The 19,414-nt window shown below is 39.3% G+C and overlaps 1 protein-coding gene across 1 annotated transcript in view; it reads right to left on the bottom strand.

The window, feature by feature from the left end:
* The window catches only part of LOC116037911 (polycystic kidney disease 1 like 1), a 39,006-nt gene extending 19,794 nt beyond the window's left edge, over positions 1-19,212 (bottom strand). The window contains exons 1-21 of the mRNA XM_031282012.2: positions 19,016-19,212; positions 18,206-18,334; positions 17,895-18,064; positions 16,702-16,863; positions 16,271-16,593; positions 14,889-14,975; positions 12,650-13,796; positions 11,462-11,627; positions 10,844-11,083; positions 10,051-10,183; positions 9,740-9,943; positions 9,455-9,636; positions 9,138-9,341; positions 8,815-8,978; positions 8,485-8,724; positions 8,277-8,330; positions 7,796-8,017; positions 1,102-1,173; positions 848-1,027; positions 690-767; positions 204-346 (exon numbers count right to left, since the gene is read on the bottom strand). Of these exons, the coding sequence (XP_031137872.1) occupies positions 204-346; positions 690-767; positions 848-1,027; positions 1,102-1,173; positions 7,796-8,017; positions 8,277-8,330; positions 8,485-8,724; positions 8,815-8,978; positions 9,138-9,341; positions 9,455-9,636; positions 9,740-9,943; positions 10,051-10,183; positions 10,844-11,083; positions 11,462-11,627; positions 12,650-13,796; positions 14,889-14,975; positions 16,271-16,593; positions 16,702-16,863; positions 17,895-18,064; positions 18,206-18,334; positions 19,016-19,212 (4,497 nt within the window). The remainder of the gene's footprint in view (positions 1-203; positions 347-689; positions 768-847; positions 1,028-1,101; positions 1,174-7,795; positions 8,018-8,276; positions 8,331-8,484; positions 8,725-8,814; positions 8,979-9,137; positions 9,342-9,454; positions 9,637-9,739; positions 9,944-10,050; positions 10,184-10,843; positions 11,084-11,461; positions 11,628-12,649; positions 13,797-14,888; positions 14,976-16,270; positions 16,594-16,701; positions 16,864-17,894; positions 18,065-18,205; positions 18,335-19,015) is intronic.
* Positions 19,213-19,414: the final 202 nt, after the last annotated feature.

The raw sequence follows: 19,414 nt of genomic DNA, 5'->3' as shown, positions 1-19,414 counted from the left end.
AACAAAATGACACTACATCATAGCATGTACTTGCATCTTTAAGCATTCACAACAGTATAATGAGTGACATTATCTCCTTTAAATTATCTAAATATGGATCACATACAAAGAACCGTAATTAACACCCATCTGGTACAGTATGCAGGGTCAAATATGCAATATGATTATGAGAGTGTGTGTTTACTGTATGAGACAGGAGATACCTCTTTCCCCGAGGTGCAGAAGATGCTGAAGTGTGTATATAACTCCATTCCTTTGACTGGTTGCACCTGGCACGTCATGCCTTTAGGAGCAGGGTTGGTTTTTAAGAATAGCTGAGTCCGGCCCAAGAAACTATTAGGAGATTCTGAGTAAAACAAGTAACAATCACATTAGGATCAAGATCCATCCCTTCAACTTTTATCAAAAAAATAAACAATGTTCTTACAAAAAACTGATGTTGTCATAATTATGTTAAGTTTCAACACCACTATAAACGTAGTCCACACTCCAGAAAATTACATTACATCTGTTCTGGGTTCAAAACCCTTCCTCACCTGGATTATGACTAATTTAGGATTTATATTGGATTGTACATAATCTGTATTTAAAGTTTATGTTTGTCATCCCATCTATTCATTCTGCCATGATTCAGTACTGATAACACATTACATTTTGGCAAAAATGTCAGTAATTGTTGTAAAACTTACTGGCAGTGACCTCCAACATGTATCTGCTCCCAGACCTCAGACTGAACGGTCGGAAGCTGATTAATGGGGAGGAAATACCTAAAAAAGAGCGAGAAAGATGACTAAAGGCTTGTGGATAGAGAGAGGAAATGTGTGTCTGTGTTTCCTGAATAATGTACCTGTATAAGTGTAGGCCTCAAAAAGGCCTCTGTCAATGGGGTCTCGAAGTAAATCAAGCAGGATTGGCTCCTGGATCACAACAGATGGTCTTGAATGTACTAGATTACTCCCCTCATCTTCATATAATGACGGATCAAACACTGAATCATCTCCTGGACTGAAGCTCTCACCATCCACACCTGGGGATATGCATGGCATTAACACACAACCTCCCACACTAGTGACTATTAGAAATCACAGACATTTACTGTACCTGTGGGTCTTCCTGCTGAAATCCCTGGGTCTCCTTCCTCTGCGCTCATCAAGGGAACATCATAATCTGAATCTGTCATGAAATCAGCTTTAATGCACATTATAATATAGCCTGGAAATCCAAACCCAAATCCGAGCAAATTCAAATTGTGCTTTCGCGAGAACTCTGGATTTCCAGGGTAATTATAATACACACTGAGAACCATATATAAATATAAAAAGATACTAAATGTGTTATGATCAGATAAGGAAGTGTATTGGTTGTTTCCTTTTAATCTTCATTATTTTCATTGGGTTGGTTGCAGTTTGAAAAACTTTCATAAACTGGCCACAAGCATCTTTTAGCTCATTCTAGTTTTACAGTCCAAAACATTACTCAATCAGTCCCACCGCTTTTATTGGCATCATTTCTAATTTAGACACATCAGGCAACTGTTTTCAGCCCAATAGCTCTGCTTGACCAAACCTACTTTATGCTAACAGCACCAAACGGCAAATGGACAAAGTTAGCACCTATGGTTAGCACTATAAAAGCTAGCTAGTAAACACAGTGGAACATTTAGCCGCTAAAGAGCAAGATATTTTCCTCAAGAGTTGGCAGAGACCAAAAACAAAGCTAAAAGAATGAATATTGGACTTACATTCAACAGGTAAACAGACAAACGACTCCATGCAATTGTTTTGGCATTATTACAATGTCAGTACTTTTAGCTAAGAAGCATTATTTCTTTTATTTGCAGGTCTAGTAAAAGTCCTGAAAAGTTTGTCTTTGTCAGCCTTTGCAATCCTGAGTTAGGAGGGCGCAGTCCTTTTTTGGCATGGGTTCATGAAGCCTGCTGAAATGTGACTGCCCCCCCCAACTCAGGACAGCAAAGTCTGACAATCACCAATTTGCTATACTTGCATGGTACGAGGTCGACTAAAGTCCTGAAAAATTTGTCTTTGTCAGCCTTTGCAATCCTGAGTTAGGGGGGCGTAGTCCTTTTTTGGCATGGGTTCATGGAGCCTGCCGAAATGTGCTTCTGTATTTCTTTTCGCCTATCTATTCTCCTGTAGATCAATTAATGTTGTTTATTGTTATCTCTGCTGAGTTAACACATTTTTTCATGTGAAAATATATTGTCAAATATCTGAATATTGGTGATCTGCAAGCATTTTAATATTGTTCTTATAATATTGTAACATTTTGAGAAAAAGAAAGTTATAGCCCAATATTACAAGTATAAAATCACAATACTTAAAAAAAAAAAAAACACCTGCCATATAGTATGCTGTGCCTTACGTTATTGCTCTGCTGATATGGTAGTATCTGAGTCTGACAGACACAGACATCCCTGTTTCGCAGGAGGTCTCTGGTCTCTGAATGAGACAAATTAACTGAAGCTGCTACTGTACAGCCGGTCTGCTCATCTTTTATTTTTACAGAACAGACACAAAGCGACGCACGGGTCTGCTCCAGAGCTCCGTGTGTTTGAGCCTGAACCATATAGACTGTTAACGTCACGTCACGGGGACATAGGAACTTAAACTTTGTGTTGCCTACAAAACTAGGCTAATGACATTTGGGGCTACAATAAAAAACATTCAGGGCTGAAGGCCTTCAAAAATAACCTGGTTAATATTGGAGCACATAACTATTTAGACTGACCAACATTGCCCTCTAGCGGCGTGCAGTCGTATTTCGGCAGGCAGTCTGTTTTCAGAATTTCAGAATTTCGGAAAGGGTTTTATTGCCAAGTACGTTTTTTAACACATACAAGGAATTTGTTTTGGTGTTGTTGGTGCACGTCACACATTCTCTAGATGGAATATTAAACAATATAAGTATAGGTATAAACAACCTTCGGCTTTTCGGCACAACACCGGACTCTCCTCTCATGATTTCGCTTGATTGACAGCTCCCTCACCCTCTGTTAGCTGTGCTGCACCTGTTAGGGCGGGGCAATTTACACCATATTACTTTTATTGGTACACGTAGTTTTTATTGGTAGGCTACTACATGTAGTTTGCAGTGGTTAAGTGGTTGCAAAATATACTTAAAGGACAAAGAATAGGCTACATTTTTAAAGCTCCCATATTATGCTCATTTTCAGGTTCATAATTGTATTTTAAGGTTGTACCAGAATAGGTTTACATGGTTTAATTTTCAAAAAACACCATATTTTTGTTGTACTGCACAGCTCTCTCTCACTGCTGCAGCTCCTCTTTTCACCTTGTGTTCAGGTCTCTGTTTTAGCTACAGAGTGAGACATATTTTCTTCTGTACTATCTTTGTTTGCGCTGCACATGCACAGTAGCTCAGATCATAGATCATGTCAGCTAGCTCCATGATAGACAGTTTGTATGTGTGTGTGTGTGACGGCTCCTAGGCCTATTAAGTCCCTCTGGTTGCTGGAATCTGGGGATTGGCTAATGAGGACTGATGAGTGACACCTGGATCAACTGATTGCTCACATGTCTATAAATAGGAGTGCTTGGGCAGTCATTCTCTCTCCCTCCTCAAGGTTGTTTGGTTTGTTTGGATATTTAGTTTAGTTACTTTTGCATTTTAGCTTTGATACATCTACAGACATCCATACATTACACACATTACTGATTAACTGATTGCATGTTTATTTTTGTTCATATAAATAAATTGGATTTAATTGATCAACCATGTGTGTCTCCACCTTTTGTCATGCCTATGAGCCAGGTCGTGACATGGGGGCTCGTCAACTCAGCCTTTGGTAATAATTTTTTGTTTTGTTGTGTTGGGGTGGAGTATCACATGTCTTTAGTTGGTAAATGTTTTGTTTGAAGACCTTAAAGGTGGGCTTTTCTTTTGCTCAATGTTGAGGTAAACAAGTAGTGCTTAAATGTTTGGTGTGGCCTTGTTTTAATTGGTGTTCTCCTCTGTGAGGTTTAGCAGCAGGTTCTATTAGAGAGTCTGTTGCAGAGGATTTTGTTAGTGTGATGGGGAAAGTGGTTGGAGCTATATGCCCGGGATCACATCCGTGGTGTTCTGAGGGTAACTGCTTAGCAGGAGCTTTTTCAGACCCACTGGTTTATAGTGAATAAATACCCGCCACCTGTACCTGTCCAAAGACTAGGGATGAGTTTAGTTAGCTAGTTTTTTGTACTAGTTAGTTTAGAATGAGGAAGCTCCAGTTTGTTTGACTTTATATATATTTTGGGCCATTTGGGTTTTGGGAGGATTTGTTTGCTTCACATTGAGTATTACGTTTGCAACTTTTGTCTGTTATGTCTAATATTGTTGAGAATTTCATTCAAGGTCCATCTGTTGAGTTGCTGGAGCAGTGTAATAAAGACCAACTGAAGAAGATTTCTCAGCATTACCTAGAATACATCCTATAATCGTGTGATCCAGCATTTCTTTTGGCCATATTTGAAACGTGATGTTTCAGCATATATAAGAACGTGTCATGTTTGCCAGGTTACCAGCAAACCCAATCAGACCCTAAAACCTGCTCCTTTGTATCCGATTCCTGCAGTGGGTCAGCCTTTTGAACATCTCATTGACTGTGGGTCCGCTTCCCCGGTCTAAATCAGGTTTTGCTTACATGTTAACTGTAATGTCGATCAACTAGATATCCAGCGGCTTATCCATTGCGTACCATAACTGCAAAATCTGTAGTTAAGGCCCTCAGCCAGTTCATATGTGTTTGGGATCCCGAAAACATTACAGAGTGATCAGGGGTCTAATTTTACATCTCGTTTGTTTGCACAAGTTCTTCAACAACTTAACATCAAGCATAACAAGTCCTCTGCATACCATCCAGAGAGTCAGGGTGTACTTGAGCGCTTTCATCAGCATTTAAAATCGTTGCTGCATGCTTATTGTACAGAGTTAAAGGCAGATTGGGAGGTGGGTTTGCCGTGGCTCTTGTTAGCAGCTAGAGAAGTTGTTCAAGAAAGTACAGGGTTCAGTCCCAATGAGCTGGTTTTTGCCCACACGATTCGTGGTCCCTTGGCGGTCGTGCGTGATCAGTGGATGTCGACTGACCCTCCAAAGAACTTGATTACATATGTAAATAGTTTCAGGCAAAGGCTTTATGAGGCTGGAAAAATGGCTAAACAAAGATTGCATTTGTCTCAGGAAAAAATGAAAAGACTGTTTGACTGCAAAGTGGAGCGTCGGGAATTTAGTGCAGGAGATCAGGTTTTGGTTTTGTTGCCACTTGTTGAATCCCCTTTTCAGGCAAAATTCTTTGGTCCATGTACAGTTATCTGTCGAGTCTCTGAACAAAATTACTTGGTAGAGATGCCTGGTAAAAGGAGGAAAGATAAGATCTGTCATGTGAATCTGCTTAAACCCTATCAGACACAGTCTACTTCGAGTGAGGCTGTCTCAAGTTGTCCAGTTCTGATGGCAAATGGTTCTGTGGCAGTAACTGAGGGGGACGATGACATGTTGGAAGAGGTGTTAGAACCGCGACTTAAAAACTCTGAAGCCTTAGAACAGTTATATACAACATTAGGACATTTGGATGTAATTAAATGTAAACAGTTGATTAAGGTTATTAAAAATTACCCCTGTCTGTTCACAGATATTCCTAGCCGCACTACTTTGATCGTACATGATGTTGATATTGGGGATGCTAGGCCCATATCTCAGAGGTTCTATCGGGTTTCTCCAGAAAAGAGGAAAATATTGGATTCTGAAGTGTCATGTGTTCATGTTGGAAAATGGCATTGCCTAACCATCTTCATCTAGTTGGGCTTCTCCCTGTCTGTTGGTTAGTAAACCTGATTCCACATACAGGCCCTGCACTGATTTCCGAAAAGTTAATGCAGTGACAAAGCCTGATTCCTTTCCTCTCCCGAGAATGGAGGATTGTGTTGATCAGGTGGGGGCAGCCAAATATGTCAGTAAGTTTGATCTTCTGAAAGGGTATTGGCAGGTTCCTCTTTCGGAAAAGGCCAAAGAAATTTGTGCTTTTGTAACACCATCAGGACTATACTCTTACACTGTCATGCCCTTTGGTTTGCGAAATGCCCCAGCAACATTTCAGAGGTTGATGAATAAAGTAGTGTGTGGGTTGGATGGTTGTGCAGTGTATTTGGATGACGTGATGATTTATAGTAACACGTGGGAAGATCACATTCATAGGGTACAAGCTCTATTTGACAGGTTGGTTTGGGCGCGTTTGACTGTCAACCTGTCTAAATGTGAGTTTGCTAAGGCAACAGTAACTTATTTGGGCAAGATAGTGGGGCAGGGGGAGGTTCGACCCATTCATGCAAAAGTTCTGGCAATACAGTCATTTCCTGTTCCGTCTACTAAGCGGGAGTTGTTGCGTTTTCTAGGGATGGCAGGTTACTACCGTGGGTTTTGTGCTAATTTTGCTTCTGTTGTAACCCCATTGACTGAGTTGTTGAAGGCTGGGGTTAACTATGTTTGATCTCCAGTTTGTCAACAGGCTTTTGATGAAGTGAAAACCCTATTGTCGAGGACTCCTGTACTGGCAGCTCCCAGGATGGATCTACCTTTCCAGTTGCAAGTTGATGCGAGTGGTGTTGGGGCTGGTGCAGTTTTGTTACAGATTGATGAACAGGGAGTTGAAAGACCAACGAGTTACTTCTCTAAGTTCAAGGTGTATCAAAGACATTACTCGGTCATAAAAAAAGAAGCTTTTGCTCTTGTTTGGGCCCTACAACATTTTGACGTTTATGTTGGGGCAAGTTCCTCATTGGTAGTGTACACTGATCATAATCCATTGACCTTTTTGCGTTCCCTTCAAAATCCAAATCAGAGGTTAATGAGATGGGCCCTGTTCTTACAGCCTTATCATTTGGATATACACCATATTAGGGGCAAGGACAATGTGGTGGCAGATGCCCTGTCGCGTGCACCATTGTCATAATGTTTGTCAGGACTGCCTATCGTTTTCATGTTTCATGAAATGTTCCAGTGCTTCCATGGATTTATGGCCACTGGGTTATGTACATAATGCGCTGAACTGAATGGTGTTAGAGATGATATTAACATGGTCGGTTGTTTGATATAAAATGGGATTTATTGTATCTAACAGTTTTTTGTTTTTTTTTAAGGTCGTGGTGGGGCCTTGTTCTTGAGGAGGGGGGTGTGACGGCTCCTAGGCCTATTAAGTCCCTCTGGTTGCTGGAATCTGGGGATTGGCTAATGAGGACTGATGAGTGACACCTGGATCAACTGATTGCTCACATGTCTATAAATAGGAGTGCTTGGGCAGTCATTCTCTCTCCCTCCTCAAGGTTGTTTGGATATTTGGTTTAGTTACTTTTGCGTTTTAGCTTCAATACATCTACAGACATCCATACATTACACACATTACTGATTAACTGATTGCATGTTTATTTTTGTTAATATAAATAAATTGGATTTAATTGATCAACCATGTGTGTCTCCACCTTTTGTCATGCCTATGAGCCAGGTCGTGAAGCACCAGAGACACTAAATAACACACCAAATCCCAGAAAAAGTGATTTTTTTCATAATATGGGCACTTTAAATAATATATCATATTATTGGATGATACCCTAATTATTGATGCATTCATGTGTACATCACTTTAATGTTGGTAAATGTGGGGCTAACTTTAGTTAGGCCTACTTTATATACTGATGGGTTGCTTGTGAATGAATGAACTATTTTTTGTGTGACTGCCAGACCAGAGAAGCTACACAGCCAAAGTTTCATGTCATTTTTGTCTTACCTAGTCGACCTCCCAAGTCATCACTCTCCACAGGAAAAGAAAACTCCCAGTCAGCAGAGGAGTCCGAATCTATTGGGAATTCACTGATAACGTCTCTCTGGTCAAAGTGGTCTGAATATAGGATGCCACTGTTGTCAAAGGCAAGAGGTGGGTATTCAGTGGAGGAGTACAAAGGCTTTGGAGGGTGAAACTCTCCCAGACGGTGATAAAAGGGCTCCTCTCCTGGACATAAAGAGGAAAAGCTGTTAAATAATTCATCCTTTTTACTGTAACTATGACCTTTGTACAGTATTGTTTGATTTTCCCTATTAATATCCATGTCTTTAAATGCTTTTAAGTTTTCTTTCTTTCTTTCAATGTAACATATTCACACTTTTCTTCACAACATTTGATTCCAATTTACCTGCAGTATAAGATAATTTCCATTTTAAACAGTAAATGCTAGAAGCACTAGGCAGTATACACAGCTGCCCGGGCTTACCTGATCCTGCTGTTCCTATGTTGGCTAGAGAAGAGATAGGTGAGGGCTCGAGTTCTGTGTGAGGACGAAAAGAGGGAAGTCAAGTTTAGTGAAGTGGTGTTATCTTCCAATTCAGTATGCAGAGTTATGCCGTTCGTCTCCTCAAGATCTGTTTTTACAAAGGCAACCATGTGGGAAGCACACAAGCCAGTCACATTTAATTACACACCAGCCATAGTCAACTTCTTTCTGTTTGATAATTTTCTTCCACCGTCTGTCACGTCAACTCCACTTTCAGAGGCATTCTCAATAGGATAGACAGAAGTAGAGATATCGGCTGCATGAGTGTACTGTGAAGCATCTGTAGCAGGTGGATGCAGGGTGGAAGTCGCAGGAGTCTGAGGGGAAGAGGCAGGACTCTCCATGATGGTGGACGGAGCACTGAGATCCACTTTGTAACAAAACGGGACTATAATAGAAAAGAAGGGAAGAGAAAATACAAATAATGGCAGCTTACTGTCCAAGTGCATTCATCCTTTTTTTAAATGTATCTTTTTACCTTCTATGACAGGCTTGGACGATGCATTGACCGAGTACAGACTCCAGGTGTACTTGATGTACTTTGGAGAAATATCACAGCCTTCACAAAAGGCGCTGACAGAGAAAGACTGATCCCAGTTCAGCTGGTCTCCCTGGCACTGAGGGCAGTGAACTGACACCTTCCTGGATTGGAAACATTCCGATACATGGTAACAACAAGGTGTTTCAAGGTACAGTACAATCTTTAATGGTGGCAAATATATATATTTTTTAAATTCTATTCATCCAAATTGTATCTGTCCTTTGATGTCCTGGGACATAGAGATTTTGTATGACTCTCACCCCATCACGTTTGATGTTAATGTAATGAAGGTCTCTGTTGAAGCTGAACGCTCACCGCTGTGGATGGTGAGCGTGAACTGGAACTGGTCAAAGGTGTGTTTTAGGAAACTAGCAGGAAATACGAGCACAGAGGATGAAGTAGGAACGTCATGGTGGAAACAGGAGCTGGTGATGGAGCTGACTGGTTTGCATGTCCAGCTGAACCTGTGAAGAAATAAAAAGCAGAAACAATGTTAGGATTGAATGAATATTTGAGTCAAATCTTTCCAGAATTTAACCTTATATGGGTTCATGCATGCATTACACTGTTTCTGTACCTGACTGGGTTCATGGGGAAGTCTCGGTCATAAGATCTCTGCCCGTCCAGGGTTACCACGGTGGTGTTCCTGTTGGTAATGAAGATGTTGGTGCCGCCCTGGATGAAGGCCACAGGAGGGCTAGGTATCACCTGCACCCTCACACTGTAGTTACTGTACACCACACTGCCAATGACCTGAGCCTGCAGATATTAAGAGTCAAAACACTCAATTCTGTATATTCAGGAGTGGGACATCAATAGCCCTAGGTCCCAGTGGGCCATATGTGACAGTTGTCGTACTTACCCTAGCTATGGCAGTGTAGGTGTCATAGTGCAGGAGATGGCTGGGCAGTATAAGGCTCTGTCTATGTGTGTCTATAAAAGGCAAAGGGAAGACCCGTCCTGCAGAGTCAAACAAGGTCCAGGTGTAGTGAAGGCCTCCTGAAATGTCACAGTCAACTTCCGACTCATAGGTTACCCCCAGACGGACAACCTCATATCTTTGCACCTTGAAGAGAGAAGAGGAGAAGAGAGAGGATGAATAAGATGAAGGGGGAAATGTAGTTTTAGCTATACTTTAGTACACGCATGTTAATGTTGAGGTAACATATGTACCTGAAGTTTGAGAGGCCCCATGTTTTTCACTGGTGGAGGCTGACAAGGCCAGTCCACAACAAAGATGTGACCACTTAGAGAGGCAGAACTGACCAGGTTAGACACAGTTAATTCCACTCTGAACTCTCCTGTCCTACAGAGAGTAAAAACACATCCCCTCAATGTACACATGCAAAAATACACACACACATACAGTGCAATGTCCAATGCAGATTGGTAATTTTAAGATTTACAGGTAAGTGAAGAATAAAGAATAGCCAGATGTCAACAAAAGATTTTTTTATTTGGAAATAACACTCCCTTATTAATGTTAAGATGAAGATTAAGGAGAGGAAATTCAAGTTAGAATTGGTCCATAAGAAATAATTAGAAACTATAGCTCAACCAATGTCAATGTTGATATTTGAGAGTTTAAAAATAAAATGATATATCGACCAATAATCTTTACCCTTAAATGTTTTTTTTTTTACATAATCACATAACAGAAACATACACTTTCAATAAGGATCCTTCAAATTAATATTATTGTGACCAAAATATGTACTGGGAGAAACATTTTTCAGTTTACGAATAAACTTCTCAGTATATGCAATGAAAACACTTTTTCTGAATTACATAACATTTATTTAGTGTTTCTGTATCGGACTTTTTTGTAATACAGTATATCTACCAACATATTCATCAAAACTGATATATTTCTGCAATATTTCTAGCTCTATTAGAATCATCTAACTCTGAATTAACCTGAGCTACCAAGTTAATTCAAATAAACAATAATGATAGTGAAACTCACGTGTGGAAGACGTGCTGCTCTGTGCTCTGTCCCAGCTTGGATGATCCGTCTCCAAAGCTCCACAGGAAGGAGACGTCAGTCCCCACATTGACCCGGCAGCTCACCGTCACTGTTTGGTTCTGCAGGACAGAAGCCTGGTGGAGCAGCCTGTTGAGCTTCACTGCTCTCTGGACTACCAGCGGGAACACATCGGAGGTAAGGGAGGTCTGGCCACTTAACACGACTACAACTACATCATACCTACACGGAAGAGAGGGGGTATAAGTGGTGCAGAGTTTGGTTTGGTTTTGGTTTTATTGGTTTGCACACATTCATAGAAAACAATACAACATAAATCACAACATATGTCTATCACATGGAAAGAGAATGACCCGTGGGGGGCTTATAGTGAAACCTCACCAGGTTACTAAAACATAAATTTACAATACAAAAAATGACATAAAATAACTACAGCTCAAACTCAATATGGCGAGAATAGAATAACAAAAATAATTACAGGCTTAAACTCAATTTCGTAAAAAATAAAGGTCAGTGTCTTCCAGACCACCAGAAGGAAGGGAATCGCAGGGATGCAGGAACAAAGGAGCTAGCAGGAGTTTGTCTTTTTTTGTCTCATACCTGCCAGGTTGGTTGTATCTTTTGGTGACAGTCTTTGAGGTGGTTCTGTCTGATCTCGAGTCTCCAAAGTGCCAGAGGAACTCTACAGGGTCTGGTACTTCAGCCACAGCCAGGAAAGTCACGTCGGTATTTGTGGGATAAGCTTGCTTTGCTGCATGAATCCGCACTGTTAGTGGACAAAACAGCTTTGCTTCATGAACTTCTTAATGTGCATATAAAAAAAGCATAATTGGATGATTCAATGTGCAAAAAATATATATTGTGGATTTATTTATCAAAGATGAAAATCCCAGGCAAAAAAATAGTATACTTTAGTGTATTGGAAATACATTAGTATAAATAAACAATAGTTATAAGTAGGGCTGTCAAACGATTAATTTTTTTTAATCGCGATTAATCGCAGAAGGTCTATCACATGATTAAAATTCTATTATTTTGCATTTCAGAACAGTTTTTAAGTACATATTAACAATTGAAAGCCATTCTTACCAGTGTATCTTGATTGGGAATCAAATGAATGCAAAGAAAGTTACTTTATGAACTTGATTTTAAGATTTGTAATTATTTACTGTAAACAAAAGAAAAATGTGTGAATCTGTCATTATTGCACAATTCCTCCAAGTACCTAACTAAAAAACTAAAAATCCCTATCCTTACTAGAGTCAATATAGTGTTTAGTAACTCCTAAATAGGGCTGTCAAACGATTAATTTCTTTTAATTTCTCTGAATTTCTGCGATTAATGCGATTTAAAAAAAATGTATTGCATCACGGCGGCCCTTAATCGCATCGCGATTAACGTGTTAATGCTGACAGCCCTAGTTATAAGTATACTTTTTCTTTTTGTGCTTCATTTTAAGTATATTTAAACATGTACCCCTAAAGTTCAACTTCAATGTTCTAAAATTAACTAATTCTGCAATTGTTATTGTGTACTATAAAGTGTACTTTATTGTAAGTGTATTGTTAATTGTATGCAAGTGCACTTTTAAAACATAGACTAAATCACAAATACGTATAGCGGTAATTTAGTGTACTTAAAGAAAATATACTTATTTTCGACACTGATTAAATCTAAAAATCTCATGTACTGAAGATTTACAAGAAAAGAAAGTCACACTTGTTTTCTAAAATGCTTAGTTAATATTTTGTACTACTCAGTATGTGTTATTAAATACCACTTCCTCACCATTGTCTGCCAGGTTGCGAACGGGACTTTGACTGGTGGGTGGTTGCCACGTTTGATGAATTCTAACGTGTGGTGGCTCCTTCCTGTTCCTCTCAACACAAACTCTCACGCTTTTGTTCTGAGAAGACACTTGATTCTCAGCTCGAAGCTCAACCACAACTGTCCCGGTGTGGTTGAAAAGCCAAACCGCCGTTGCCTCCTCTCCTGTAGTGTAGCTGCTGTTTCTGTAAACCAGTGTTGCATTCACCAGCAGAGACACAGTCACATTTGACCCTGCTGTGACGCTAAATAAAACGGAGTGTTTTTGATGTGTTGTGATCACACTTGGAACATTCAAAACCAACTCGCCAACTGGCTCTTGAACGAGGATGTGTGTGCAGAATGAGGCCCAGCTGATCGGGTTAAAGGCTCTAACTGTCACTGTATAACGGCCTGCTATTGAAAGAGACACATCTACGTTCCACTCTTCAGTTGTCCTGTTCATCGCTGTAACATTATCCAAACTGAAAGTCCAAATTACTCTCGACCCCATGCGGCTGGCAGTGCTGACAACCTCCAGGCTGAATTCTGCGTGTGTTAAAACTGCTGACTTCCAACTCCCAGAAGGCCTCAGGGCCCATATATGCTCGTACACCATCAAGGTTTGAGGCAGGACAGCTGAGAGCAGCACTGATGAAGGGTCAGAGGTGGGGAGAAGAGACGCCATGAGCCAATACTGTCCTGCAGCGGTGGGGAGGCGGCAGTGAAGCTGGAGGTGCAAATGGCAGCTGGAGCTGTTGGAGGCGCGGAGGAGATGAAGAGGGACGAAGTGGTGCGTATCTGAGCTGTGATTACCACCATGACAATAGATGTTATTGTGGTTTTGAATGAGACTCTGATCATAGCTGCTGTTGCCATGGTTGCTGTTATTACAGTCGTGACTATTGCTGTTTTCTTGGTAAATCATTTCAATGCTGTCACTGATGTTTTTATTGTCATTGTCCTTCATGTCAATGCTGCCAGACTCAGCGTTCAGTGTGAGGTTGAGGACAAGTAGGTGCTTCATGGTGGTGAACAGCAGCACATTCACAGAAACCTCCTCTCCGGAAATCAGCTGATTCCCCGATACACTCAGTCGGAGGTCAGAGACAGCGAGAGGCACGACCACCTGCAAGTACACACACACACACACACACACACACACACACACACACAAATGTGCCATTAAAGGATAAGTCTTGTCATATTTTATATTTCTCTTAATGTCAACAAATCCCATTAAAAGACTAAAACCATCAAGGAATTGATTCCACTAACAAGTATTGAATGCCAAAATTTGATATATCTTATTCCTCTGTGCCATATTTCTCCATATGTCCAAAAACCATTCCCCTATGGGGCAATAAAGGTTTCATTGTTTTTCAGTTTATTTTGAGTCAATCCCACATATGTACATCATCCTGCTGTACTTTCATTCTCACCAAACGTGTATTAATACGCAGCTGAAAATAGTCCCGAAAGAAATGCTCCATTTAAGCCTGTTTGAGTAATATTTGCTAAAAACTACAGTGCCCAGCTGTTTGAGGACATTACTGAGTCTTTTTTTAAACTGAGAGTTTATTTGTGAGTCATTTAAAAAAAGATTAACATCCTCAAGTGAAAACCAATGGGCTTGGTGCTGAGAGCCAAAGACAGGGTGTGTAAGCCAGAAAGTGTTAAGAGACAGATTGTTAGTTTTGGTCTTTACAATAAGACATATTTGAAATACCACCCTTATCCTTTAACCCTTGTGTTGTCTTCCCGTCGACCATGCAACTTTTTGTTTTGGTCGTCTTTTTCACACTTTTGTTGCTTTAACCCTAAGGTTTTTGTCACTTTTTTCAATGTTTTTGTCACTTTTCCCGATGTCTTTGTCAATTTTTTTCTGCGCCTTTTGACATTTTTGTGTTTTTTTCTGACTTTTGACACTTTTTTTAACGTTCTTTTATGATTTTTTTCTCCAAATGCTATTAAATTGAATAAAACACCCAAATTCAATGAAAGAAGTGAACTGATCATTTATTTTACTAGTGAAGAGTGTTGTAGCGAACCATCCACGTTACTTTTTTTTTTTTTTTTGAAAATTTGGTTAAAAGAAACCCAAATTTCTGATATAGAAACTTTTTGAAAATGGGTCAAATTTGACCCGAGGACAACAGGAGGGTTAATCATTAATAAACATGAGGATGACATATTCAGCGAATGAAAGCAGAGTACTCACAACATGTATAGTCTCCTGTGTCCATCCATAGGCACTGGAGGCGTTCACTGACACCATGTAAACTCCCTCTGTTTCAAAGGTCCAGTTCTGGAGGGGATTTAGAATTTATTTTTTTATTCATCAGATTAAAAACATGACAGTAAACTGGGAGGAAGATTTGAGATTAAACATTTTTCACTTCAATTCCTTTTTTGACATATTTTTACATAACAAAAAGACCTTTTTATTTGTCATCTTGAATCACTAAATTATCAAATCACCAATAACAGCATTCCCCATGAATTCTCACTATTTGCTTAGATGCGTTTTTGGAGTATTCCTTTACCTAAATAACGATTAATCAAAAGTAAATTATTTTATACATTTATTATACACATATTCCCTGCATAATGCTGGAGTTCCACACACTATTTAAATAAGGTTTGCAAATGAACTGATCGGTGTAGGTTATCTCTCTATAAGTCAACACATCAGAAGCTCTGGTTCTTACAAAACAAATGAGCTATCACACTTGCTTCTAACCCATCCATGTGTGTTGTTATGGTGATCTAAACATGTGTGCACCCTTTCTCCTTCATGGAGGAAGAGGCTAAAAAAAAGTCAATAAATGATTCACTAAAAAGTTGCTTAATATGTTATTGATGGGTTATGATGCCTTTTAAGGACTTTTCACATGCTAGGTGTTAACCCTTGACCCATTTTAAACAAGAAATAATAATATAATTTAATGTGAGTACATGTTTATTGTTGCATTTTATCATTTCTTTTGTGTTGTAAAACCACAGTTGGTGTCAGTTTCACCAAAAATCCCCCAGATTTCACAGATTACTTCATCATTCTAATAAAATGCATATTGTAACAGAATTTTTCTCACCAAACCTAAATCCTACATGTATATAATCCATCATTAACCTTGAATGTAAATACTACCATCATTCAACAGTCCTGGTTATTTAAAAAGAAAATGTTCAATCCCTCCCTATATGAAGCTGCTAAGAGACTTTGAGAGGCAGATAATGAAAGTAGGACAAAAATGCCATTTTGAGCTTGGTATTGAAAGGGTTATAATCTTTTTGATATTCTTTGTTATGAAGCAGTCACCAGGCTGTAAACATGAGCAGGCTGACCTTAACATCATTGATTGATTGTAATGTAAAAACTGGTTTTAATCAGCTAACTCTTGTTATCATTGAAGACCACCAATGGGCCAAAGTTGCTCCATTTAGCTTAAACTACAAGATGGTGTTGATCCATGTTGGTCAATATTAAAAATGCATTGTGATCAATTAAAAAGAGGGTACTTCAACCCTAAATTCTGTAAACATTTGATTTTGAGATACGTCTGCATCACATAGCCGTGCTACTTTCTCCGCTCTACTTACCACAGTGCTGTTCAGACAGTCTGTGTTGGGAAGGCAAGTTGTCTTTACACCCTCCATGTTTTTGTCTTTTTCCTTGGCAGTAAACCACCAAAAGAACTCTACTGCCAGACCATCACGCATGTATGCCTGCAGTGTGACAGGGTGGTCCAGGTAAGCTGCCTCCACAGTCACACTGTTGGAGTGCATCTGTGGGGAAGGGATGCAGGAGGGGACAGCCAGGGGGCCATGAAGCACAGAGAGCACCAAGCTGTGTGCAGAGGGCTGCAAGACGGAGAGGTGGAGGGTGGAGGAGAGTGTGGAGAGGGGGTTGGAGACGCTGACGTCTAAACAGAAAATAAGGAGAGAGAGATAGAGGGTGACATTATAATACATATTTTTCATGAATTAATCATTCACCATTTAACTACATTTGTTAGCTCTTGTTAACTTACTGAGTTCATATTTTCCTGGAGTTTCCAAAATCCAATCAGATGACACAAGAAAGGAGCCATCATCCAACACGTTGACATGATGTGAACTTTGACCTTTAGGGCTCGTTTCCTGAAACTCAACATCGACGTAAGAGAGGCCTTGCCCTCCCAGACCCGGAATCCCTAAAATTCACAAAAAAAAAAAAAAAAAAAAAAAAAAATCATAATTTGAAACAGAAAAATGGAAACACTAATATGTGCTACAAATATATTTTTTTTAAGATTTTGTTAACATTAATCAAATATCCTGATATTTTTTCTCTGAGCGTAAATATATTCTATCACATATAAACTCATGCCCACATATAAAACAAGCCCATTCTGAAAGAAATATTGGTCAGCACAACATAAATAGAATATGTTTTCATTATTCTAGAATCAGATCTAGAGCTTATTATTTTGTATAGCATCATTGTTAATATGTAAAATTATACAATTTTTTAAAATATATAATATAAATTCATTATGATCACTTTTAACCTCATTACACAATACATCGCAAACAAACAATGTGTGAGACAACTTCATGTAGGCTAGTTTGTTTTTAGTTTGTATCCTTGTATGTATGTATATACAGTATGTATGTATGTATGTATGTATGTAAACGCATTTTTGTTAGGTGGCTCTTACTTTTTTTTGCAAGTATGTAATTTATTTGTAAAATAAAATTGAACATTTAGAAGTTAAAATAAATACATAAACACTGATAACTCAAATGCTTTCTTTCTAAAATATAGTCTACAGTTGGAGCAACCCTGAGCATGGATAGCTCTTACTCTATAATCATTTTAATAAAAGTGATAATAATAATAATAATTTACAATAATAAATAATAGGATAAAATTAATATAATTATAAATACAATGCACTTGTAAATAATATAAATCATGATATTATTCAAGCAAAAACTCAAAGTTATTTGTGTAAAACCATGAAGAACAGACAAAAAAAAAAAATGAATGTACACAATTACAAACAGACAATGTAAACTATTAGAAAAAAGAATTTCTTACTTATACATTAAGGAGAAAACATCTTTATCAAAACGAACCTCTTTGCCAGGGGACACTATTTTTAACACAGGAGTCAAACTATATGTGCAACTGGAAGTGTCATATTTCCAAGAACCTGTGTGAATTACAGTAGCAGCTGACCTGTGGGCTGGTTGGGACGTCCAGCCAGGTTACCAGAAACTTCCACAACAAAAGTCTTCCCAGCCTGCACTCTGTCTGGAGACGTAGACAGACGGACGCTGTGCAGAAATGGCCCTTCAGTTTTGTAGAGTGCCACACTTCCTTGTCCACCTCCAACAGGCAAGAGGACACTAGAAAAGAAAAGAAAAGAAAAGAAAAGAAAAGAAAAGAAAAGAAAAGAAAAGATTCACAGTAAAAGCATCCAGCACAGGTCAAACACAAAAAGCCACTTATGGATCAGGAAACAGCCAGGCAGCAGCAGTCTGTCTCACCTTTGTCTTTCTCCTCTGACATCCTTTGTCCCTCCATTGGAAGATGTGTTGAAACACTCACTGGCCACCAAACCATGTTGCCGGTTGCCACAGTAACAAGCCTCTGAGTTCAACGCTGCAACCTGGTACCTTCAACAACAAATACTGAAAGTTAATGAAATACTGTCTGATTGCTACACAAGCATCCAGCTCATCTTAACACACTTATACAAAACTCAATACTCATGTTAAGATGTGTGTGACACTTGTGTTTTACAAAGAGGTTGCCTAACTGCTAAAAATCCAAGTTGTGTTACATTCGAATTTGGTGCAAGTCTTTGCAACATGACATGTTATTGCAAACAACAACAACAACAATATTTCCAGCATAATGTCTGAGTTATGCAAAGTTCAGCCAATATCTTTGACTGAGCCCAGAGACTAAAGCACACATTTTATTCTAATGTTTAAGGCTTTTTGCTGATTAAAAAAAAAACTTTTTAAACCCCTTGAGTTTATTTTTTAGATTGTTCTCATAAGAAGAAAACAATGCAGTCATATATATAATATATATATTAAAAAAAACTGACCTGGTGTTTGAAATACAATTGTATTATCTTACATATTTCAGAATGATAGCATTAGTGTTTGAGTAATTTATGTATAAATAATAGGAGGTTACTCTAATGCAAGCTCAAGTACTGGTCTCAATAGAAATGACTGAAAAAAAATCATAAAATGAATTTTACACAAATGCCTGCTTATACCAAGTGGCGTTTAGCTGAAATACAACTGACTCAACGTGCTCTTTTCCAGTTTCCCCCGACTTACCCTTCATCCAGGCAGCGCACAGAGCAGGTCACCGGGTCAAGACCACGGGCACCTTTGGGTGCAGAAAGTCTGCTGCTGGCGTTGACACAGCCCATGAACCACGGTGAATTCTCCTGATCTGGTGGAGGAACCGCCACAGACGAGCGGTGAAAAAACGGATGCAATGTAATGAGCGTGAAGACAAAAGCAAAGAACATGTCTGATCCGTGAGATTTCCGGACACAGGCCGCAGCACGAGCACGAGCTCAGCAGAGCAGCAGGATGGACACACTGCTGTTTGATGAGGAGGACGCACACGTTTCAGACTGAGGAGAGGTGAGGAGTGCAAAGCAGGTGCAGTGGCAGCACGGACTCTGTGCTTACCAAGGTGTGTGTGAGAACAGAGAGGGACTGTATGCA

The sequence above is a fragment of the Sander lucioperca genome, chromosome 1, assembly GCF_008315115.2.
Source record: "Sander lucioperca isolate FBNREF2018 chromosome 1, SLUC_FBN_1.2, whole genome shotgun sequence".
NCBI classification, from domain to species: Eukaryota; Metazoa; Chordata; class Actinopteri; order Perciformes; family Percidae; genus Sander; species Sander lucioperca.
The sequence above is the reverse complement of the archived record's forward strand: the minus strand, read 5'-3'. Positions and strand labels throughout refer to the sequence as shown.